The 25,705-nt window shown below is 39.2% G+C and overlaps 1 protein-coding gene across 3 annotated transcripts; it reads left to right on the top strand.

Moving 5' to 3' along the window:
- Window positions 1–365: 365 nt before the first annotated feature.
- On the top strand, window positions 366–25,487 carry LOC110986495 (inversin-like). 3 transcript variants are annotated; one of them, XM_022248439.2, is made up of 21 exons: window positions 366–563; window positions 2,804–2,875; window positions 4,747–4,936; window positions 5,910–6,076; window positions 7,170–7,343; window positions 7,929–7,994; window positions 8,551–8,655; window positions 9,148–9,258; window positions 12,151–12,333; window positions 12,912–13,080; window positions 13,463–13,518; window positions 14,116–14,215; window positions 14,720–14,771; window positions 15,759–15,936; window positions 18,018–18,334; window positions 18,933–19,736; window positions 20,181–20,458; window positions 22,988–23,080; window positions 23,840–23,971; window positions 24,510–24,549; window positions 24,797–25,487. In XM_022248439.2, exons 2-20 carry the CDS (start codon window positions 2,834–2,836, stop codon window positions 24,533–24,535), a joined length of 3,243 nt encoding a protein of 1,080 aa, XP_022104131.2. In that variant the 5' UTR covers window positions 366–563; window positions 2,804–2,833; the 3' UTR covers window positions 24,536–24,549; window positions 24,797–25,487. The 3 variants fall into 3 exon arrangements, with proteins under 3 accessions (XP_022104131.2, XP_022104090.2, XP_022104116.2); XM_022248398.2 differs by lacking the exon at window positions 24,510–24,549; XM_022248424.2 differs by lacking the exons at window positions 366–563; window positions 2,804–2,875; window positions 24,510–24,549 and adding an exon at window positions 4,058–4,368.
- Window positions 25,488–25,705: the final 218 nt, after the last annotated feature.

The raw sequence follows: 25,705 nt of genomic DNA, 5'->3' as shown, positions 1-25,705 counted from the left end.
AAATGAAAGAACTAGACCCCACTCATTACTTGGAAAAAAGTACAAGTTAAGAAAAACTGGTCCTTTTTTAAGTATTGCTCGTGGGTAGCTTGAAGTGGCTCACTGCAGTCATGTAGTCTTGTGGACAATTGTTGATAGGCCTTGAAACAAAACTAATTTAGCATTAAGGCACAGTTGTTACTTTTGTTTTCTTTTTTAAAGTGTTTTCCCATGTAACTTTCTGGAAATGTTATTCAGATTTTATTGCCGTCATTTGTATATTTATATATTCATTATGTTTTGGGTGCCCGGTGCTTTTCGTGTTCAAAATATTCCCTCCCTGAAAAAGGTTCATTTTTTAATGAACGAGCGCCCTCTACAGATTTTGGGGTGTTATTTCAAAAATGGATGCGCCCATAGCAACCGGCAACCTGTACAGTTTGATTTAATGACTGGTTGAACTTGAAGACTCGACTCTTTAATTTCAAATGGATATTCTCTGAAGAAATTAAGACATTTACTTCTTTCTTCTTTTACTGATGGTTACTCATTAGTAATTGGGACTTCCTGGATTAAAATATAAGGTGAGAATTAACTGCACCCATACACAGACTGAAATTAAAGTCACTCACCGGTCAACTTGGACCGTTCCTTCATTCATTAATTAATTCTTTAATTTATTTCCACGTACTTATGTACGGTAAATTTATGACAAGAAGGAAAATGGTTGTAGATGGGATTCCATAGAAGCAGTGCTTATCGAGTAGGGATCCCATTACCATCAATACAATAATAATGACGAACAATTAACATGATTAAACAAGAAGACAGTAGGACATGTAAACACTAAGTCTTGTAACCCTGTAAGACACAAAAATGAAATGGTATTAAGTAGAATTTGATTAACCACTTAATAGTTTAGCTTTATATTTACACTTGAATGTTAGTAGGTTCCCTCTGAGATTTTTTATAGAGGTGTCTAGGGAATTCCACAGCCTGGGCCCTCATGCTTGACTGTATTTTGTGTAAGAGTAGTAGGCCTATGTGCAAAAGAATGATGAAGTTTCATGTGCTGTCTGGTGAAATGATGGTGCACTTCTTCATTTTTTATAAACATAGAACAAATGGGATTTAGGTAATTTTTTAGTGTTTAACTGGTGCATGAGGATCCCAAGCTGAAGGAAATATATCATTTACTTTAAGAGTTTTGTACAATAAAACAGTGGAGTACTATGGTCAAGGTAGGCGGCTGAGTGGGTCATTCTTAAAACTCTTTTTTGCAGTTTCAGTATTCTATTGGTTAAACTTGCCCTACAATTACCCCAGGCTAATACCCCATATGATAGATATGGTACAATTTAAGTATTGTAAGGTTTGAATAGTGCATCCTGAGGGAGAAATGGCTTTAGTTTACATATTACTCCAATATTTTTTGAAACAGTTGTGCAAATATTATTGATTTGTTTTTTCCATGAAAGATTCTGTTCAATATACAGACCTAGGAATTTGACAATCGGTTTTATCAATTTGTACATCACCAATAAAGATTTCAGGTAATTCGTGATGTTGCTTATTACAAAAGAGCATATAGTTAGTCTTCCTAATATTAAGAGACAACCTATTTGCTTTAAGTGAGTTTGAAACTGTAGTAAGCTCGAGATTAACATTATAATAAAGAGTATTAATATTAGGGTGACTATAGAATAGGTTACTGTCATCAGCAAATAAAATAAAGGTAAACAAATCGGAAGATTGAACAAAGTCATTTATATAGATGGAAAATAAAAGTGGCCCCAGGATGGATCCTTGCGGAACTCCATGAAAAACTGTACCCACAGAGGAGTGAGAACCATTAACAGATACGAATTGCTGACGATTTGAAAGGTAACTCCTGAACCACTCCAAGGCGGTTCCTCAAATGCAATAATCAGCAAGTTTGTTTAGAAGTATATTATGATTGACTGTATCAAAGGCCTTGGAGAGGTCCAGGAATAAACCAGTTGTAACAGAGGATGCGTCTAAATTATTAGTTATTTGATTAATTAAGTGAATGATAGCACGTGAAGTTGAGTGGTTTTCACGGACTCCAAATTGAGAGTCAGAAATTATGCCTTGTTCACCTAGAAAGTCCATTATACGGTTGTGAATTATTCATTCAAGAAGTTTTGAAAAAGTAGTAAGAACCGAGATAGGCCTATAATTATTTACTTGATCACAATTACAACTTTTAAAAATTCCAATGGCCATGCCATGTCATACCATGTACTAGGAGTGTTTGTGGCATTGAACAATGAACATGATATGGACACCTGTAGTTATTCCCTATAGTGATCTATTATTAGTCTTCAGAAAGCAAAAACATGTCCAGAAAAGTTCAATTTACATGTAGGTGGGTTTACTTGGAAAACACTTAGAATTTTTCAGACCAGTCTCATCATAGGGTTTGTGCATGGGGTTTCAAAGTGGCATCCGTAGGAACTCTTTCCGACTTCTTAACTAAATATAGGAATCATTGCATTGAATTGGGAGGCTAAAAGTTTATTAACCTCTCAAGCTCACTTATTGTTACTAAAATATGGAGGGCCTTTGAGAAAGATTCTGCCAGGATCGAAACGTGAGGCCCTCCATATTTTGAGATTTGTATTTTAGGTCACTGTAGTCAGCAAGCAGTTTGCAGTAGTTTTGTATTTTTTGTAACTTATTCTTGAATATGGAGAGTGCTTTGCTACAGCAAAGAATACTGCCAGAGTGTGTACGGTCAAACATAGAGTGCATATTGCCAACCTCTGTAATTCATATTTCAAACTTATTTTATGTTTTACAGATCTGTGGTGCTGTGTAAAATGAAGGTTGGATGGGGCAAGCATTTGTACACCATTGTACGAAGCCACTGCAGGTAAAAATACACGTAGAACTGTAACTGTACGAACTGTGAACACTGTGTACATGTAAGAACAAAATGGAATAGTTATTTCTAACCGTCATATTATACAGGGCAAGAAAAACATTTCAAATTGAAGCTGCCTGGTTTCTTAGGAAGTAGCAGTAAGCTACACATGAAATTTTTAAGCCCTCTTCAAAATAGATAAAGCTGAATGATTCTCTATGCCTACATGTATGTAATTTAAAGGGATTTTTTACTGTAAACAATGAAAAAAGACAATTTTTGGTTTAAGTTAATTTCATTGGCAAGGTATAGTGTCTTTGTGATTTTATGCTGATATGAATTTCAATACAGTGTACATGTATGTGATGATGTCCTAGAAGGAAAACCTTCATTCTGCATTGATTTGTAAACAAAGCAGTGCAGGAACTTGTGACACTTTTTTAGCTGTTCTAAATTTACATCTATGCTGTTTTGGTGACTCATTGTTGTGTGCCTTAAACACAGCAACACTTTCTCAGAAATGTGTTCAAAAGTTCTTAGTTTGTTAAAAAAAAACACATAAAGTGACCAACATCTTCCCTGCATGACATCATAGGGCAACAGTGCCCCCATTTTCCCAGAAAAGCAATGCTTCTAAAAAGTGCAATGTTCCCAGCATTCAACCCCCAAAATATCAGTAGGCTTTCATACATCAAAGAAAAGTGTTGCACAGAAGTGCATACAAGAAAAATTTATCAATGCAAACAATGCAAAAAGTATGTTCACAATACATGTGCATGTACGTGCCAGCCATGAGGACTTTTAAAATTGTTTCTTCGAAGCCAAGTACAGGAGTTATTTCTTGATGATGTATATTTTATTTGAATATGGAAAATAGGAAAACAAAAATTCCGCACAATTTAATTTCAGTTGGAAAATGGTGGACTTTGAACCCTCCTGTTCAGGCAAATTTTGTAAGTCCATGTAAATCCACATTTGCTACATGTAGTTCAGCCTGTCACCTTGTGAATGTAATACCCAGGGGTTTTTTATTTTGCACAAGAAATAAAGACCAGAAAACTGTAAAGCCTTTCAGTACCCTTCCACTCTGTTGACATTTAAGCTTAGAAATCACTGTAGCGTGACAACAGTCTCCACCACAAGAAAAGCCTGCTCCTGTACAGGCTAGCAACGCACAATGAAAAACTGTCAGTAGCGGATTCTCCTATCATCACTCAGGGCTGCTAAGTCTTGTGTGCACCAATGACTAAACCTAAAATGTCAACTCGTTGAGTCATATCTAACCACAGAGGTGTCTGCAAGTATGTACAACTTTGCTCACCTCCCTGGTTCAGTTGAAGTGCTGTGGATGGAAGCTGAAGGAATTCTCCATTTTTTCCCTCTTGCACATACCGCACTTGTTGTAAGAGCACTGTACCAACAATGCAAACTTCTTTATTGGTTGTACTGATATTTGTAGAAGAGTAGTTGAAATGTGTTCCAATTTCTTCAAATGCTTTAGAGTAAGTACTGTTAACTTTGGGTATTTACACGTACATTTATACATATGATATTCCCTCATCTTACACTTACGTACACGTCCCTTGCGTTAGAGCACTGTGTAGGTTTATCACAATGTATACATGAATTTGATTGTTATTAAAATTGAGCTTGCTTTTTGAGATGCTGGTAGAAAGTCGTTAAGGACGTGATCCAGAGGTTTTTTGTTATTGCAGACAATTTGAATTTATTAAATAAGTTCATGTAGTGTCATTCATCATTTTAGCACAGTAATGTACGTGAAATTACATCTACATTGGAAGTGAAGTCCTTGTGTGTTATTGTCCTTTTCAGCCTGCATTTAGACACTGAGCCGGGCATTGAAACTTGTTTGTTCACAGATGAGAAGTGGACGTGTGCATGCAGAACAAGGAATTGACATGCCTGCCAGTGACAATGGCCCCACAATGGAACAGCAGCAAGGCATTATGGGATCCAGTGCATCCCTCCAAGGAGGGATAGCACAGAGCACACTCGTACATGCTGCTGCTGTCAACGGAGACAAGAGTGCACTTAGTAAACTACTCAACAGTAAGTTCTTACCTGTACATGGGGTGCCATCCATTTACATCATAGTTTTGCGTATTGATAGATCTACGGACTGGATTGTACTTGTAACAAAGGTGAACGAAATATATTCCCCCCATTTCATGTGTGAACCAAAATTTTCTTGCATACATATTGAGCCCATGCGTAGTGAAGTAAAATAAATCATGCTTATTAATTCCCATAAAACCAAAATGGAATTTGCATCAACACTGTGCACAAATTTAACATGTGATGCAACACCATACACGTACATGTAGTTTGACGCGGATACTGTTGCAAGCGAGTAAGCTTGTGACTTCGCAAGCTCTCGGACAAGCACTGAGCATACAGTGTTTATTGTTATTAATATACACGTTGGGTAAGGGCAAAACCCGTTATATAAACAAAATACTGTTGTAGCTATTAAAGATGTAATAACCCTGTTTCATACATGTACATATATATTTGGTACTGTGGAACTGTGGGTGCTCCTGGCAAGTAGCTGACAGTCCAATTTACAGGTGGCATTGCATTGCATTTGTCAAAGGAGACTCTTGTTTAGTGCTTTCCATTGGACCAGTAGTCTCAGTTATTATCCAGTTCATCAGGCAGGGCCATTCAGCAGCCAGCAGTGCTGATATTATCTCAGCCCTCACAGTTGCCCCATTTATACACATGGGTGGAAAGAGGCAAGTAGGGGTAAATAAAGTGACTTAACAAAGGTCAAAATGTGTTGCCAGCTGCTAAGTTGAACCGTGGACCTCTAACAAGGAGTCACAACTCCTAACCAACAGGCCACTGTCAGCTTCGCCTCCCCATTTGAGTATCACATGTATCCAGCAGTTTGGAATGATCAACTTTCAGTTGTATGTTTGTGAATGTGTGCACATGCATGCATCCGAAGGCATCTGACAACTGTTCATTTTTACATCTGAGTGATGTTTTTTCAATGTGCGTGATTCTACATTGACCACAGATAGTCATGATGATATCAATGCTGGGGATCAGTTTGGACGGACTCCACTGATGCTTACTGTACTTGCTGACCGACTGGAATGCGCTGAGCATCTCATTAAGCATGGAGCCAATATCAACAGCATTGACAGTGTTGGGAGGACTGCGTTCCACTGGGCAGCGTACAAGGTGGGAACCTGTATTTCATTGTTGTCGACTTGAATTGCTGGCTTGGACTCAAGTCAAACACAAATCGTACTTTTTTTAAATTGAGACTTCACTAACAACAAAGAGACTTGTGCCTTGACTCGGACAAATTTGACGTTTTGATATTACCAACTCAGGAAATAAATACAATCTTGAATAATATCTCTGTGACTTGGCATTTGCACAAAAGCTGCCCATACAAAATATCAGCATATTATGATGCAGAACGAGGCAAAGAGGTTAGACCTATTTTGCAAAACAGTTTACAACTGCACCATAGTGAACAAGTGAAATGCCACCTTACACAAACTAGAAATGTAAGTGTCTGTGGTTCCATCTGAATCCATTATAACCCCAAGATCTCAAACTTTGTCAGATGATATGATACAGGCAGCCCTATTGGCACTTCAGTCTCTACTTTTTGGAGAATTACATTTTGAAATGTGATGAGAACTGCAAGATCTTGCTTTTGCTATCATTCAGTGCGAACATGTTTAAATGTCATGGACGGTTTTGACATCAGATACATATGGGCTTGAAAAAATGACCTGGGACTTGACTCGACTTGGGAAAAGGTGACTTGTGACTTGACTTATGGAAAACATTTTTGACTTGTAGAAAAATGACTTAGTTGAAACACTGGTGCATTATCCGTACATGTACATGTACACCTTCAGTGGCAAGTAGGGAAAGGCTAGACTAGACACCTGGCACCTGTGTGAAAGACATCCATTTTCATTAATTGGTTGCACCTGTTCTACATGGATATCATAGGCACAGAAAGCCTCTATCTTCATGAAGTGTGTCTTGTCCAAGCTACATGCACATGTACCGTACATTCTGTATAAACTGCCAGTGGAAACCCATATTCAGGAAGTTATTCCCCCAACCCTTCCAGGTCCTTCAAAATCCTCTTAGAATTTTTCAGAGATTTTTAGCAGAATCAAGAAAGGAAGAGCTTCAGTAAATAGTTTGATGCACTGTGTCAGATTGAGGAAAAGATATATGTGATTGATTTCCATTCCTGGGGAGTATTGTCAAGGTAATTTTATGTTAATTTTTTGTCTAACTAAAGGGTAACCTCAGATTTTGCAAGCTCCTTCTAGCCAAGGGAGCCAACTGGAGGATAAAAGACAGGGAAGGACAATCGGCATTGCACCTAGCAACTCGCCATGACAACACCAAATGTCTGATGTTGCTGATTAAACAGCTGGAGCCGGGGGAACAAGATGAACAGGACAATGCAAAGGTGGGAATCATGCTCTATGTACATGGTAAATGTCATAGCAGTGAGCCAGTCCATTATTTCTAAAAGCCAAGGTCTTTCAGGAACAAAGCACCTGTGTGAGTCAGTGTATGGTTGTGCTGATAGGACAAAAGGTCAAGTGCATGTTTAGCCATTCCAAATAGCCTCACACTGAGCATGCACTGTTGGAATACCGAAATGGCTCATTAAGAGAAAAACTAAAAGCATTGATGTTCTCAACACAGAAGTAATGAAATGCAGAAGAATTGACAACCTTATACAGGAACCAATAGCAACGGCATGTACATGTACCAGGAACATTTCTGATCTTGATTACAAATATAGTTGACTCACAACTCAGTGGGTTAAGAAAAAGGGATTAAAAACTACACTTCATTTGTCATGCACATGTATGTACTTCTTGTGTACCTACTGTTAACTTTGTACAACGTGTTGCGTAATTTGGAAATCTTTTTTTTCCCCTTCAGTTCCCAGTTGCATGTTTGTAGCAAGTCAGATATTTTGTTGTACTTAATTTGTTGTAAATAGAGCAGAATTTTTATTTTCTTGTGAACTTTATTCTCACAGAGGACTGCCCTACACTGGAGTTCTTCCTATGGGAATGAAGAGGCTGTCAAGCTTCTTATTAAACACGTAGGTATCATTTTGATTGGATACCTAAGGAATCACTTCTATGGTTGAGACTGTCCAATGAAGAAACCAGTTGTCTTTTCTGCCCTGCTGACAGGGTTCAGTCTAAGCATTAGAATCCATAAATGAGAACACAAGCATTTACTAAGCTGCTTCCTAAAGAGAGTAAAGGAAGACATAGGACTTACGCCATCTACTATGACAATTAATTCTTTATCAAATGGCTGAATGGTCACCTCTTGTACTGTATAAAGTTATCATTGTTGAACTGGCTCCAAGTTTACCAAGATTTTTTGCCGTTTACCAAAGCTTTGGAAACCTGCCTACTACCTAAATAATGTTCATGGTACAGATGTGCCTCAGGTCACAGTGGTCAGTGTGAGCACCCATAGACAGTTAACTTGAACTGCTGGTCTCTCAGACATGAATTTATACCTGTCACATTAGTGTTCCAGGTTTTTCAAAGTCCTAAGCCTTGTAGTTCCTTGTCAGGATTTGAAAAGAAATACACACGTTTTTATAGCAGTCAGTGGATTGTGTCTTGGTCATTTTCTTGCAGAATTCTAACATTGGCATACCTGACGTTGATGGCAAGACGCCATTGCATTGGGCTGCGAGTGCTGGTCATGACACGTCTGCCGTCAACACCGTGCAGCTTATACTGGTCAGTTCTGACCTAGTTCTACTATTGGGTTGACCGCGAACCAGTTTTGTGGATCATAGAACTACTTGTTACCTTTGGAAGAAAACTTTTACATAACAAAATAAGCCTCAGTCATAACATAGATCCAGGGAAATTCATCATTAGGTTAAATCCCATCACGAGGGGAAGCTGATGTCAATTTTTTGCAATGTATGTCATATTTTGGGGTGTGTTTTTTTTCCTCAGAATGTCAGCTTTGTGCCATGCACCTTAGCCATGTCAAATCAGTGTTTTGAATGTCACTTTAGCTATTAATGGAAGAAACAAAATTGTTTCAGCCCCTTGAACTTATATACAGTGTTATACTTGACCAATATCTTTGTATTATGCTTTGTGTAATGAGGGAAAGGGGTCTAAAAAAACAGTATTTTGTGCAGATTTACTTTGTGGATAGCCCCCTTTGTAGGTGTAGTTTATTTGTAACGACAATTCACTTGTCATTGGTCTTACCAGGAGACAGAGCCCAGTGTGATCACGTGGCAGGACTACGAGGGTCGGACTGCCCTGCATCTGGCTGTTGCCCAGGGCAACGAGACCATAGCCAAGCAGCTAATCAACTTCCAGGTGAGTTTGATTTTAATGGAATGAAGCACTCTGACATAAATCGTTTACAGAAACTTCAAAACAACATTGCCTGGATTATATTCACACAACCCAAACACTGCTATTCGTCACCACTTCTACAACAACTACACTGGTTACCTGTTCAAAAACGCATCATCTTTAAAACAGCCGTCAATGTATATAAAGCTCTAACTGGCACACATCCTCAATACATAACCAACTCTCTTGATCTCAGCAAACCTAACCGAAGTAACCTCGCTCAAAACACAACCTAAAAATACCACGTACATTCAAAAAAGTAGGAGACAGGGCTTTTTCTGTTGCTCGACCCAGATGCTGGAACTCGTTACCTCTTAGTATTTGTAACTGCAACTCCCTACAACAGTTCAATTGTAAACTTAAATCTCATCTGTTTCCACTCTAGGTTTTGGTCATCTGCTCCCACTAATTTTGTCTTAGCACGTGGTTTACTTTCCTGCAGTTGCTTTTTTCCCAGCGCATTGTAACCTTCAGAAAAATGCGCTGTATAAATTATTCTAGTAATTTTTATTAATAATGAACCATGCAGAGAAATTGATATGTAAAGTTCAAGGGTTTGCAGTCTGTTGCCGGCATTCAAGCATCAAGTGTGCATTAGATTCAGGCAAAGCTAGTTGTTGTGAACTAAAGGAATTTTTATCTCCAGGTTTAACAGAATTAGGCAATATAGAGCAAGTTCAAGCGATTAGAATAATTTGACCATTGCCATTTCTGTCAGTTGCCTCTTACCAAGGCAAGCATTTTTCATAAGTTGGTGGTCATTTTTTTGTAAGACAAATTTTAGAGGAGGACAGAACAAAAAGGATTTTCTATGGTCTTAAGAAAAACAAATAAGGGTCTTCAAGTAGTAGGGAAGAATTAAAAAAAAGTTTTGTCCAAAAATGGAAAGAAAAAAGAGGTATCCCTTTCCACTAGCGCTAGCCACCAAGGACCACAGTACACAAAATTGAAAGTGGGGACTTGGCCATTAGTCAGACAGTGGAGCAAAAAAGAATTTTTGTTTTATATTTATATCGGTTAATTGTTGGTCAGCGGATCCGAGACTTCTCAACATAAAAAATGTTATTTTTCCAGTTTTGAATCTGGATGTTGGTGGATCCAAGCACCAACTTAAAGTCTTGCCTTATATGCACTGCACACACAGTACTGCTCCACTCACTTGACAATAGTCAAACCGTTTTTGTGAATCCTATCGTCACTCAAATACTCACATTTTGCCTTTGGTTGCCTCTCCCCTTGCGTTCGCGGTCTCTATGCTCTTCTGCAATTAGTTTCATGTCAAAGGTTCACTCTGTACTCACACGTAATTACCTAAAAGGCTAATGATAACCTAGCTGTGTAACTGTGCCCAGAACCTGGTTCCAATATTGTCAAAACGATAGTCCAACCTTCCATCGTTCCAGTGATACAGGTCAAACTAAAGTTAATCATAATTATCACTGGAACTTGCTCATACTGCTCAGGCTTTTATTTCTGCTCTTGCCACCAGTCTCAGATGAAAATTAATTGTTGAATTATTGAAATGTTAGTTGCTGTCAAAATAAGGCTAGCAAAATGAAAAGAGACAAATGGCAAATATTGCTCATCTGTCACTCCTAAAGGATTTTTGTGAAGAGCCTTTCCTAAGCATTCAACTTATACCACCCACACTGCCCATGTAGAAACCTATTAGTATGATCACTTCCATTGCATTTATAGTTTCATGGGGCATCAAGCATGACAACAGGTGCATTGTTCTTAAATTACCTTGCTTTTTTGTGAAATACTGATCTGTCTCATTGAAAGAAAGTTATCCTCTCCTCATTGAGATTCTGAGAGTGAGTTAGGGAGCATCTAAAAATCAGGAACATTCCCATTCCGTTGGACCCTTCACCACTGTAAGGCTAGCGTTCTATCGTTCCACTTTGTGCATAGATCGTTCTAGGTAGCGTTCCGTTGGGAATGCATGTTCTCAGCGGAAGGGTCCGGCTGTTACATTTGCAATCAGGAAGGAAGATTTCTGGCATTCAGTTTTTAGACCCCATGTCTGAAGCATGGCAGCCGTGGCACAGCATTTTGTGATCTACTCCTCATGAAGGTTAACTTTTCTCCTGTTTTTGTTGTTTCCATTTTCACCATGACATATAACTTACCATACAATAATTTGGGAATATTTCTGGACACCGGTAATTTTATTGTTTTAATGTTATTGTCTGTACCCGCGAGTGTTTTACTCATCGTCAGGCTTGCGTGGTAGAGGGGTTTATCATGGCATTGTTTCTGTGCAGAAGTAGTCCATCATATCATAAACAATTTGGAAACGTAACCTGTGATTGAAGGGGTGTGGGAAGAGGTCTTTTAAAATCACTAGAAAGGTTGAACGACATGACTGAGGCAAATAAGCAATTAAGGTATTGAAGCCTACAGCCCAGTGATACAACATATATTCTCCATGCAGTCAGCAGGTATTGCTTTCCACTTTTGTATCTCAGTCAAAAGCAAAATTTCCGTATCAGATTAACAAATTTGCCACATCATATTTCCATCTTCAGTTTAATTCCAATTCTTATTCAAAATTAAGCTTATCATAAAAGCAAAGTAGTTTACCTACACTCGTTTGTCTTGGCAGGCTCTGTTTTGGGACATTGGGCTGAGGTTAGTACATGGGAGATATAAAGCTACCCGAATGAGGATGTTCCAACAGGAACGCGTGTTCCCGTCGGACTGTTCTCACAAATGAACACAGCATTCCATGTGGAACGTGACTGGACAGCCGACTGTTTCGGAATGAGAACACGGCATTTCAATGTGAATGTTCCGAATTATGAGACGCTCCCTTAGTTTGTGTTTTCTAATTTTTTGTTGTTGGCTTAGACAAGCTTGGTGAAGTGCAATGTGTCGGTTCTAGACAACATGTTCCGCACCCCTCTACACTGGGCAGCAGTACTTGGCCACACCCATATTGTGGACCTTTTGCTGGATGCAGGTGCCAATGTGACCAGCTCAGATGCTAACGGGGCAACACCCCTGCATTATGCTGCACAGAACAACCATGCTGTAAGTAAACAAGAAAAACAAATTGAAGTAATTATTGTGACTTTATCACCATTACTAATAGTATGCTGCTATGCGTCACTGCTCATTGCATCAATATCAGTATTTTCCACACACTTGTACGAGGGCTATGCTTTGCAACCTCATATCCAAAACCTGTCTGTTCACGTCTTGAGCTGGTTTAATTGTGGATCAGGTACTCGTAATTAACATCACAAATTAATTAGTAAAACAGAGAGCTTACTAGGCAAGTTGTAAGGTTGGTTACAAGTGCTCAACTCTATAAGCCCCAAGCAGGACCAAGAGATGGCACAATTTTCCTAGCAACAGAGGCTCCTTTGTTGGGAACTGCACTTCGCAGGTTCAAGGTGTTTCTGCTTAAGGCAGATAATTTGGAACCTGTTCCAGGTTTGAACAGTCAGGCACTTAGGTACGTCTACCTTGTTTTGATGTTTTGCTCTGTCCAAATCTGGCTGACATTGTACATTGTGCGGAAAAAGACAAATGTATATGTACTACTGTGTGAACTGAGCATAATTGACCAAACTGATATAAGTGCTGTATGGTGTTTGTTCCATTAGGATACGGTGGCAGCTTTTCTGAGTCGTGATGGCATTACGGATGAGCCAGACCTGGAGGGGCGGACCGCACTGATGTGGGCTGCTGGCAAAGGTGCTGATGCCGTGATTGTACGCATGGTTGACATCAGCCAGCCGGACATCAATGCTACGGATAAAACGGGTGCAACAGGTGAGCTGCATTTAGTGGAATGTCATCAAACGAAGTCAGAATGTCACATGACCACACAATTTCTCTGAGATAAGTCACCACAGTAGTAGGCAAGCCTTTTGGTCAGCAACTGTATACAGAATCAATTTCTCAGCAAGTGTTATGAGGGACCATAGAAGTATAACACAGGGGACCTGTGCAATGGAATATTGTGTAAATCTTCCTACCATTTTTTTTGGTTATTTGACATATCTCCATCTCAAGATTTTGATGAGATTTTCTCTGCTGATATTGAGCCTGATGAAGTAATCATTACATAGTGGGAAAAGATTTGCAACTTTCTATGGGCCACACACCATATGTCTCCAATAATTGTATCATTTTTTTTAATTTCTCTCTGCAGCCTTACATGCGGCAGCTATGTGTGGCCATCCAAGCACAATTCAAGTACTTCTAGAGGTAAGACATTCGTAATCATTACTCCAAGGGGTTTTTTTGCTGGGATGTAACGTCAGTCCTGTAAAATCCTCCAGCTGCCTCCATGTGAAAAGTGGATATAGCTTCAGTCCCTTAAAACCTTGATTATTTCTCAGATGTGTTCATTGGAGGATTACCCCTGTCGTAATCATTCAAAGCCTCCAACAGTTCCCATAAGTGTGTTGGGGCAGTTGGAATAGTATCCTAGAGCAGTGCGGATGATGTCAGGTTCCTAAATTTATGCATGGCTGAGCCTGTGCAGCACAAGGCCCAATACTTTGATGGAGTGCATCATTCAAAATTAGCTTCAAGTTTCTGTGTGACAGTTTCAATCCTTTAAAATCTTTCCAGAGGATTGGAAAGGCCGGCATAACCATTTAGAAAACAGCCATTAGTTTAGAACAAAATCCATGCCTAATTTCTCTGCATCTGTTTCTTCAGTTTGGAAGAGCTGATCAACAGAATTCATCAGAATAGTTTACATATATATTAATTTTTTAAGATCTTTGAAAAATATGAAATCTATTATTGATGAGCAAACCCATGTCAAGGAATTGTTTCTTCTGAAATGATTTATAGCTGGATGCAAATGTGAACATGCTGGATCAGTCCAAACATACCCCACTATTCAGGGCAGCAGAGATGGGCCATACGCTTGTGGCCAAAGCACTTGTACAAGGTATGTTCCTGACCATTCACGTAAATGCTAAGGGCCCATTTACACAGACTAGTGGTGCCTTAAAGGTGGACTGGCCAACTTTGAATATACAGCTGAATTATTCTGGGTGCTGCTGCAATTGGAATGAACCAGTTTGGTATTCACACAGCATATGCTCAAAATGAAGCACATCTGACGTCATTTGAGAATAGCAATGAGGTCATTTGAGAATAGCAGTGAGGTCATTTGAAAATAGCAATGGGGTCATTTGAAAATAGCAATAGGCGCGTAAAGTCAGCCCAATCAGGGCAGCCCTATGTCAACCAAATATGTTGAACATGTTTATATTCTTGAATGACTTGTCCTTTTGAAATATTAAGCTGGCTCTCTGTAAGAGTTTTTTTAAATCCAAATAGTGTGTATGGATTTGTCATTGGACTGCTTGTACATGTAAGTACAGTGTATAAGTTGGGAAGAAAATCACCTTCTTTTTGGCTAATTGATGTCTTTTTTATTTCATCACAGGTGGTGCCCATGTTGATATCATTGATCAAGAGGGTCGGTCACCTCTTCACTGGTATGTTTAGAAACGTCATTGTTGTGAAAGAAGTAACCCCTCCGATTCATATTGTACTGTTTTCATTTGAATGAGTAATTTTTCAGAACAACCATCAATACCCAGACAGACAACATCATAAAAACCAGTGCTGTAGTCGAGACCACTTAAGACCCTCACAAGACCACACAAGACACTCAGCACAAGACCAACACAAGACTTCCAGTCTGAATTCAAGCCACTAGCTCTTCAAATGAACTGCAACAGAAGTATTCCTTTGTCATTGTTCACCCTGTTTTGTGACTGGTCTTGTGATGGTCTCCACTACAGTCATTTGCAAAAGTTTAGGACCACCCATAGGAAATGCATTAACCTGAAGGAAAACCAAACTTAAACCAATCAATCATGGCAACTTATGTTTATTTTCAATGTGTAACCTTGGTACCTTGGTTGAACATTTTTGACTACCATTCCATGATTTGACATCTTAACAGTCTAATATTCAGTGTTCCCTCCTTTATTTCTGATTGCTTAGACTGGCTTTTTTTACCCATGCTGCCTTACAGACAAAATGTCTTACTACACCTACCTTTCCACAAAATTTCATTGAAATGGTCATATAGCATTACACTGATGTTATGCACCACTGTAAAATCATAAGGAATCATTCAATGAGACAATGTAATGCAGGCCCAGTGACATAAATACCAATAAAATTCAAGATGGTCTTAAACTTCTGCAAATGACTGTACAACACTGATAAAAACCTTACAAGATTGTGATTGTTACTGCACACATATGGGTCTATGGAGAGCTTTATGGCTTTTATTTTACCTGCCAATCAATAAGATTGAGTGAAATATGAAATTGCTTTAACAGTTCAATGTCTTCAATTATAGATCTGAAATGCAGAGGTGATGGTTTGTGACAATTATTCCATATCATGTGTTTATGGGTTTTCCAAATTTAAGACGTGCCTTTGTTTGTACGTGGTCATTTTTTGTACAGGGCAGCATTGGGTGGCCACACCTGTATCTGTGCCATCCTGGTTGGGGAGGGCATTGACCCCAACATCCAGGATTTCAATGGGAGAACCCCGCTGCAATGTGCCAGTTATGGAGGATTCACCAACAGCATATCCTTGCTGCTTGAGAAGGGCGCTGACCCAAATTCTCAGGATATCGAGGTAAATCTCGACGTCCAATTGAGTACAAGCACGTTTTGATATCTGAGCAACTCTTGTGATTATTTTAAGAGCATTTCCTTTTGATCTCCATATATTGACCGATCAGCAGCCATGTATTATGGGCCTTCATCAGCAAACGTGATGACTTACAGTACAAGGAAACATGGCACGTATGTCAGTTCTCGGTCCATTCCATCGCTAGCATGCTGTGCGGACTGGTTAGGCAGCATACATGTACCTTAATTTTCGGAGTATAAGCGGCCCGCTGTATAAGCCACAGCATGCAAAAATCGGCAAATTAAGATTTAAAGTCAGCGTATAAGCCGCACCGCAGCACTGATGATCCAACCACGAAGGTCGTCATGCTGCGTGCTGAAGTGCCAATACAGCATGTACTGTACATCAACGATTCCACTACACATGCAATCCTAATAAAAGTAAGCAAAATGTGAAAGAGTGTCACCATAAAAAGTGAATTTTAAGTCCTCAAAACTTAATATTTTTTGCGGGCTGGATGGTGGTCCTGTGTGGGCCGTACATCAGCTCTTGCCTCTTTTTTTCCCGCGGCTCGCAAAAGTTATGTGGTCAGGGACTTACAATAAAATCTTGGTAACTCAAAGTCGGTTAATGAAAGATCGTTTTATCTCATAGGTTGACTATTTCTTGCCAAAAAAATAGGCTATTAAAAAATACCTCTGTAACTGGCTACAATACTACATCCGATTATCTCGAGGTTTTTGTGATGCCGATCAAAAAAACACAACCAAATTGCTTCAGAAATGAAAAATCCACCACAAGACCTTGGTTCGAGTCATCACATTGGAACCGCTTGTGTTGCATGCAAGCTGCGTGCAGTATGGCACACACGCTCTAAACGTATCACCGCAATTGTGACAAACCCTGTTTTCAGGCTAGCCTGACTGCTACCGCAGACCCATTCATGGACAATCCAATCGCCAACTCTTTCCGATAACCAAGTGACCACAGAAAGTGTTGTCATCAGAAAACCCAAGTGAAAAAACCTGAAATTCTGTGGCATGTCATGCTGAACACGATCGGCGAAAAGAAAACAGATCTGCCTCACGAAGGTACACCATTGAAGCAGTTTATGCTTATTTAACCCTAACACTCCTCAATCTTTTACCTGTTGGAGGACTGAGGACTGTTAGGGTTAACGGTAGAAAGAAATCTTTAGGTCACGACAATAAAAAAAAGGAAAATGATTATTTGTCTGCAAATATTACACCATGAGACTGAATAAAAAAAACAGGAAAATAATCACTAAAAAATGTTGCCACAGGGCAAGTAAAGTTTAAGATTATGTAGGCCCGTCACATTTCATGCATATGTTTCATGACTCCGTGACTCAGGGAATTCATTAAAAACTTGAAATCCGGAAAACTCAAATTTTGACTTATTCTCCGAGGTTCGAGTTCTCAGATGTAAGCAGCAACCAACGAAAACATGACTGCGCCACCTGCACATGGTATGCGTAGCCCAGACCCTACTTTTGTGACTGATTTTATGCTTCAAAGTTTTCCGTATAAACCGCTTGGTGTATAAGCCACAGAGACATTTTTCAGCATGAGAATCAGTGCTTAAGCCACAGCTTGTATTCCAAAAATTTGCCTACAATGGTAGTTCCAGGGTCTCCAAAATGAAACAAAGCACAATACCAGGTTTGAATCACTGACAGATATGCTTTCCATGGAGGCAACACTCTTGATCATATAAGCTTGGTCAACTGATGTTGTCATCGACACTTATTAATTTCAAGCTTTGAGTATATTTCTACATGAAATGACAGAGTTTCTAAAGTTGAATCCAATACACCTCTAACATGATCACTTCACGCTTTACTTACATGTGTACTATATCTAATGGCAGTAAGGTGGGACATGATCCATTGAGCCTTTGCAGGAAAGCGCACCTGTAAACAGTGTGTGATGTTGTTGTGTTTTAGGTCTGTTGGCCATTTTTATGCTCATATGTCAGACACTGTTGTAGTTATGTTTACCCTGTACAAACTGTAACAACATTTCTATGTTGAATGGTTTCCAACTGCTGTGGTTTGTGCATAGGGCATGACTGCATTACACTGGTGCTGCAGCTCTGGTTATCTGGATGCCGCCAAGCTACTGCTGGACCACTGTGCCTTCCCCAACCACATTGAGTACACGGAGGACCGCTTCACGCCTCTTGATTATGCCCTGCTGAATGAACACCATCACATTGCACAGTATATGATCGAGCAGGGGGCGCTATCCATCACAGGCATCCGTGACATCGCTGCCATTCGGATACAGGCCTACTTCCGAGGATACCGAGTCCGCAAAACGTTTGTTGAGAGGAAGAAGTTACTTATGAAGCACGAGCAGCTGAGGAAGGATGCTGCCAAGTAAGTGAACCTCAAATTTGGGAAAGTAGAAACACCTGTTGGCACTTTAAGCATTCTTCCATCTAAGGGGTGCAGTCTGCCAACTAAAGGGTGCATTACGCCAATTTAGGGGTGCATTTCTAACCATACTCTGAACCTTCCCTAACCCACACATTGTCGAACCTGTTGTCACAGTTCTTATTATCTCTTTCCCTCTATCCCTGACCCTATTACTCCCCCCCCCATTTTCATTACCACTCCCTAATTTGTTCACTTTGTTGTACTTTCCGTAAATTGTTCATTTGTGCGTAACATAGTACTAACTTACGGTATGTTTGGTTGTCATACTTTTGTGTAATTATTCATTGTACTGTATTTTACAACCTTTTTAGGGAATTACATGGAAATATCAATTTTCATGTAAATTTGTTGGGATGACTGTAATAAATGAAATGAATATTATATTCAGACACAATGAAGGGTTCAAGTAACAATCACATAAGGGGTATTTCTTGCTTCTGTGGAACATTTGAAAACTGACATGGTTAATGTTGGTCAATTTGGAAACAAAGCAGTTGTATTTGCCATTTCTGATATTCAGTGTACTTTGCATTTGTAGGAAGAGAGTGGAAATGACCAAGAAAATTGAGACCAAAGAAACTTTGAAAGCAAACACAGAAAACTGTGATGCCCAGACAGGACAACTTAACAGTGATCAGATAGAGAAAAGTGGAAAAACTGAAGAAGTGTCTTCTGAACTGCCACTGGAACAAACCAATTGTGAATTGGAAACAGAACTGGAGTTGGGACAACCCAAGAAACGATGCTGGGAAACAGATATACAGACAGCTGGCAAAGCAAGCAACGAGGATATAGACATCAAAGGAGAGGATGGGAGCTTGAGGTCAGAGGTCAGAGATGAAAACCAGTCATCAGATCGTACCACTTCAGACAGGGGAAGGCCCAACTTCGACAAACTTAATGTAAGAGAATCACAAACACGAAAAGGCAGTGAGCACAGGAATGATCTTGTTAAAGAACAGGAGACTGCAAGCGTCCTATATTTGCAGTCATCAGAAGGTGCAAAAATCATGGCGAGGAATCAAGAAAGAACTGAAAATAATATTTCCCTTGTGAACAACCATACAGACGTTCGGGCTGGCACTGCAAATGCAAACTCAAACAACAGCAACAGTAATCCAGACATTGTTTCGGGAAGTGACAAAAGAACAGAGCATGGGAAGTTTGAGGAGAGGAGACATCTTGGGGGACAGGACAGGTGTACACACACTGGTGGTAATACTGTCACCCATCAATTGTCAACTGAGGATAGGCAACAGGTGGTTGAGAGAGAGAGGCGGAGACTCACAGTTTGGAGGAGGGAAAGTGACTCAGCAATCACCATTCAAAGGGCATGGAAAAAGTAAGGCAATTACTAAATGGTTGTACTTGCAGCAGTTTGAAAGATGTTTTAGTCCAGAAAACTTCAAATGTATGCAGAGCCGTTTAGGAACAGAACATTTATTTCTTCTTTATAGTTTTGACATTTGACTATGGCTGAGTAGCTCTTGCCACTGGCAAAGCCAAGGATTAACACTGAAAGCCAAAAATTAGTTTGGCATTTCAAAAATACAGTTTCAGTCTTGCTTCAGAAAATCGTAAATATGTGAGTTAAAAGTGGTTTCGATTTCTTTGGAATTTGGTAATTCTAGTGCGGACATGTTAAAATACTTTCTTCCCTTACTTTTTTTGACCAAAAATGGTGTTTTGTAATAAAAGCTTTTCAAATGCCTATGTGGGATACATTATTTTGTTTTATTTGTGTTGTAGAAATTTTCAAGTTATACCCTTTTCAATCTTTTTTTAGTTTTAAGCAGCACCAGTTGCACAGGAATGTCAGTCATTATCTGGACTTCAGTAACACTAAACAATGGGCAAACAGGAGAAAAGTCCCTATGTCACACCACAGGATAGACCCCAGGTCAGATGAGGCAGGGGATCATCATCTGTCAGCTGCCCACACTATCAAGCAACCTTGGAGGGGTTACAACTTGAACAAGCTTCAGTCAGCATCGAAGGCTGGGAGCATTAGTCAACCCCGGCTGAATGCTCTCAAACATGCTGTACTGATGAATAAGATATACGGTAAGTACAATGATATACTACTTTTCTTTATCTCTTAGGTCTATTTACACTTATGGGCTATCCACCCTTGTTGCAACCAAGTTATATAATTCCAGGTAAAGTCCCTTTTTTTCTATAAAGTTAAAGGTGGTGTACACGGTACACCATTGGTTTTTTGTCGTAATTTCACAAGATTGGCTGATTACAGTGTATAATATTCACTGCAACTGACATTCCATTCACTTGTTTCATGTTTGGGTCAACTGCTTTGTGAAAAATCGAGAAAAACAGTGAGGCATTTTCAATGCTTAAATCGAAGGTCTTGTAGTTTATCTTGCGTAAAATCTATGAATTATAGGGCGTTCGTAGTACAAGCGAACAACGTCCGCGGGGTTAGGGTGGGAAACAGGTGTGACAGGTTCTCATTCCCTTAAAAAAGGAGCATTTTTCAACGGTTAGGAGTAATCAGTAAATTTACCCCTTACCTTGGAGTAATGCGCCTCCTCGACAATGTAGCATTGCGGATTCGTGGAAAAACTTCATCCAGGAACACAGCAGTCGACTTGTGTCTGTGACATCGAAACGAGTAGGCCTATATTATAATGCACGTGCGCGCGATCGTGTTTATAACGGCACTTTCATGTCAGTCCACCCGTCGCGTGAAAGTCTAAAGCGGCATTCATAGTTGAGTCATTAATAATTATTATAAGTAAAAAAGAATTACGTCTTGAACAAGGGATGATTAACATGTGGAAATCGTACTTTTTGTTGACGAGAATCATCATGCTCGGAAACAGCCGCCATAATGGATCCTACCATTATTATCTAGGGGTGATTTTGAATTCGCAACGTTTTCCCATTAAAGAAAAATTTCCGTAAATAAAATTCAACTTCAAACTGATCCAATTTATTTTCTACTTTACGCCTAACACTCAGGTTTCTGTAATTTCAGTTCACAGTGTTTTTGGTAAAAGAAAAATGTTGGTATATTTTTGGCTGCTTTTAGGTTTATCCGTTCATTAATGGAGACTCCCACAACATCTGCAAACACTACATTGGCCCAAATAGAAAATTGGTGCCTGTTAGAGGATGTGATGTGCGAAGTGAAATGAACTCTATTCCGATGGTCGGCCGACCATCGTAAAAAAAAACAAAATGTTTGTTTTCTTGAAAATTACAACATTCTGGGTGGAAATATTTTACAGACTGATTGAGACTGTTATGTACTTTCCTTCAAGTAAGATATTTGAGGATTATATGGTAGTCCCATTTTCAGGATTTTACCAATGGTGTACACCACCTTTAAGTCAAGTCTCAAGTCAAGCCAATTTCTGAAAGAAATTGCATGTACTTCACTTGCAAGAACATGCTTCAGCATTGTTCCCATCTGCACTGGCACATTAAAATCATTAGCATGAACGAAAATCAGTTTATCTGTTTGATGTGGCTGTTTCAAGGAGTGCATCAAGTAAGGGGAATTCACAAATAACTTGCATACTTGTCAAACATTCTCGCTAAAACACCTTATTTGAATATTAAATAGTCTAAAGTGCATTTTGACATGACATTTACAAAAGATTTTCATCACATTGAATGTTTGAAAGACGTTGCACGAACTGTTTTCCAAGTGTTGTTATTTAATGATGTGAATTCTTGCTTCTCTTAAACTCTGTGTCGTGAAGTGGTTGTAGTCATTTAAATGGTAATGTCAAGAAGTCAAGTTTATTCATGTCAAGTCACAAGTCATATTTTGTCAAGTCAAGTCAGCTCAAGTCTCAAGTCAACAAAAAGCAACTCAAGTCTGACTCAAGACCAAGTCAGTGACTCAAGTCCATCCATCCAGAGTGGGAGCAGGAGAAGGTGCTTTTTTCATAGCAGTAGTGTATCTTGCGGGAAATACATTTTGTTGTTGCGCCGTTGTACTTCCTCACTTGTTTAAAGCACATTATACCAGAGGATGTGCATAGATTGCTCCCAATTTGGTTACATGTATCTCTGTTCATGGAAAATGATGCTCTGGAAACCAGGCTTGAGGATGAGATATTGCATTGCCGTGTCCAAAAGGGGCTTTTAGAGCTACGGCTATGTCTGTTGTCAGCGCGTCTCCGCATATTTTCAGTGCAGTGAAGACGTACATCTAACTCTAACAACACATTCGGACAGAGCTGTTAAATACTTCCCACCAACGTGGCTCTTTTCAATCGATGAGGGGGCACTTCTGTTCAATGCTGATAACCGAAATCATGAGGGGAAACTGCGTGTGCCGGTCAAAAGTTGCTCGGTGTGCAAATTATTGACTGTGACAAGTGCAAGTCGTGCCCTGCTGGAAGAATCGAAGGGACAAAGAAACGCTCACACATGCCACTCTGTCCATGATGTCATACCTAACAAGCCCACTGATTGCCCAGAATGCACTGGCAAGTTAATGTATAATTCCATGGAATACATGTATTAATTGAAATTTAGTTCCAGAAAAAAAGATTCACCTATTTGTCTCTCTTGAAATTCAGTCTATCATAGATTTATCACATATGTTATGTTGGCTTGTAGGCAATAAGCAGATGGCTAGCGAACCACAGCATTCTTCCTCATTTGTCAGCAGAGCACGCCCTCACTACCAGCGTTACATCCCATCCCCTGCAGGTATGTGCAGATTGTCCTAGCTACTAGACTGGATTCCCAAAACCAAAGTCTTGACTTCTTTTGTTGAGTTCATCAGGAAAAAATACACCGCCATATGCTCTTCACATTGCCCCCTTAACCACCCTCAATGTTCACCACATTTGTAAATGGCATCTATACATCATGCTGAAAGTCTGAAAAATAGCATGCAGAGAAAGTGCACTGTTGGCTTAACTGAGTCCAAAAGGAGCAATTTCTTCTTTTTTTCATACTTTATAATCTACACAAGGAGATTACAATGGGAAGACCCCAGTGTGTTTGATACTTCCACTGTCCTATCTAGAATTAGCGATGTGAACACCACTCAATAAAGCATTGTTTGTATGGAAGAGAAGTCATTTAATTATTGACAAAGTATTGCCAGTTTCTTTCAAGTGTATTATTTAAAAACAATGCAGTCTGTGAAGCTTTATTGATAGTGGCATATGCTAAACAATCAAACTCAGTCAAATGGAAATCTGGCGAATGCATCTGATACCTATATCTCTTTCAGTTGCTTCATTCAAAGTATGTGCACATCAGTGGGTGGTACAAACATGTTTCAAAATATTGTTTAATAACATGGAATTTCTTCCAAGACAATGTTGTCCGAGACAGGACCTTTCCAGTGCCTTTGTATACACGAATTCCTGTCAGTGAAATATCATTACATGTAGACCCAAACTAGAGGTAAATTTCCATCTGCCCTTTATTAACCTATTTTATTTCTGAATGATACAGCATTGTCGTTCAACTTTGCAATGGATCAGTATCGGCCCATGGTCCGGAATATCAGAACCCCATCCAGCTTGGAGATGCTAAATCACCGAACAAAACAAGACACCAATCAACACAACAGTAGTTTGTATACAGGTGAGAAACTGGTTTTTTAGTGGTTAGTTCTAATTAATACGGGCGATTCACAGTAGTGCGCCACCAAGAGTTTGCAACGCGTTGGCCAATCATAACGTACGAAATTTGTCGACCCTTTCCAAACGCGCATTGGGTCGACAAATTTCGCGGGTTGCAAACTCTTGAGGGCGCACTATTGTGAAGCGGCCGTATTCTATTCAGTGTGAATAGTAAGTCCAGCAGATTTTGAAAATGTGCACATCTACCAGTCGTTCAAACTTGGTCCGATGACATGGAGACTCACTTAAAGTTGATATTCACTTCTTCAAAAAGGAAAAGATTTTACAAAAGAGTGAAGTGTAAATGGTTTTGTTGTCAATTTTCATTGGAATTCCATAAAGGCATAACCACTTACCAAATAATGAAAAGAAAATCATTACAACAGGTATGTTTTTCGAATACAGGTTTGTTCTAAAGGTTTTCGGGGGGGGGGGCTGGACCGATTGTCATAAAAGTCCTGTTTTACCAATTACGACTTGTCTTTGGTGAATTCACACAGTTGAATGCAAGGGAGTATGTGGATGATCTTTTAAGAATAAGTGAGTTTTTACTCTTTTATATTCATTTTTCTTAGTAAGCCTCTGTACTGATGATGCCACACTTTTACCTGTATTTTCTATGGTGGCAATGGGGGCTCACAATCCACTGAGCTCCATAGGAAAGCATGCATGTACATTTTTTTACAATTTACAAATGAATGTATTCATCAGGCCAGAGGCCTATTGGAAATTTTACTATTAAGACTCAATGGCTGCATTGTTTCCTGTTGCTTTTCACCTTGTGCAGGTCCACAGAGGGCTGATTGTGAGCAGTCTCCTAAGAATGCAAGAAGCTTTTCTTACAATCACTACAGTTAATTTGAAATTTAGGCCCCATTTTGGTTATTTATTGGATTATGAATATAGCATGCAATTCTGCATTGTCGGAGGATAAATGAAAAAACTCTCCAAGTTCCATTTACCCCCTGGAATGAACTTACCGAGGGTCGGAGGAGAAAAAAATAATCAAATTTAGTCCATTGTTTATTTTTCAAAGCACTTAAAAACCATCAGGAATAAATAGTGTTAATTTTGTTGTGTTTTGTTTTTTTGGTGGGTTCATAATTCAACTTGTCCCCCGAAACTTGTTAGAAATTCTATATTTTAATATTTTTATATATTTATAAAATAATTACTGCCCTAGAGGTAGATGAATTGCCATATTTTATGAGGGCATTTTTGTTTTCTTCCCTTAAACTGTAAAGAAAGATTGTTCATACAAATCTTTAAAAAATTTCTTCATTTTCTTCAAGTTCTTCCAAAAGTCATTATTTTCTTCGGACAGTACCTGACATGTACTGTAGTATATTTTCCACATATGTACATATATTCTTAATACTTTTAATGTGCCTTTCTAATTTACCCTTGGGAAAGATTTTTGTAATTTGTGACTATTAAAGTAGTATCTTTTGAATAAACCTGATCTCGAACTGAAATGTGGCCTGTACTTGTATATAAACGCGCTTGGCTTAAATAGAAAGCTCTCATTCAGTCTGCTTTTTAGTGTTCATGAAAATCTGTTTTGACTTATTTCTACTTTGATACCCTTCGCTGACGACGAAGAGATGGGCTGATGGGAAGATTTAAACTGGGCTGAGGATGTGCACGGTGCATGCACAAAAACTGTACATTATGGGAAATGCATTAGCTGCTATAT

Source organism: Acanthaster planci, linkage group LG03 (genome assembly GCF_054643075.1).
Source record: "Acanthaster planci isolate LZ-2023a linkage group LG03, COTS_SCS, whole genome shotgun sequence".
Lineage (NCBI taxonomy): Eukaryota > Metazoa > Echinodermata > Asteroidea > Valvatida > Acanthasteridae > Acanthaster > Acanthaster planci.
Note: the sequence above shows the minus strand (reverse complement) of the source record. Positions and strands in the feature narration are given on the sequence as shown.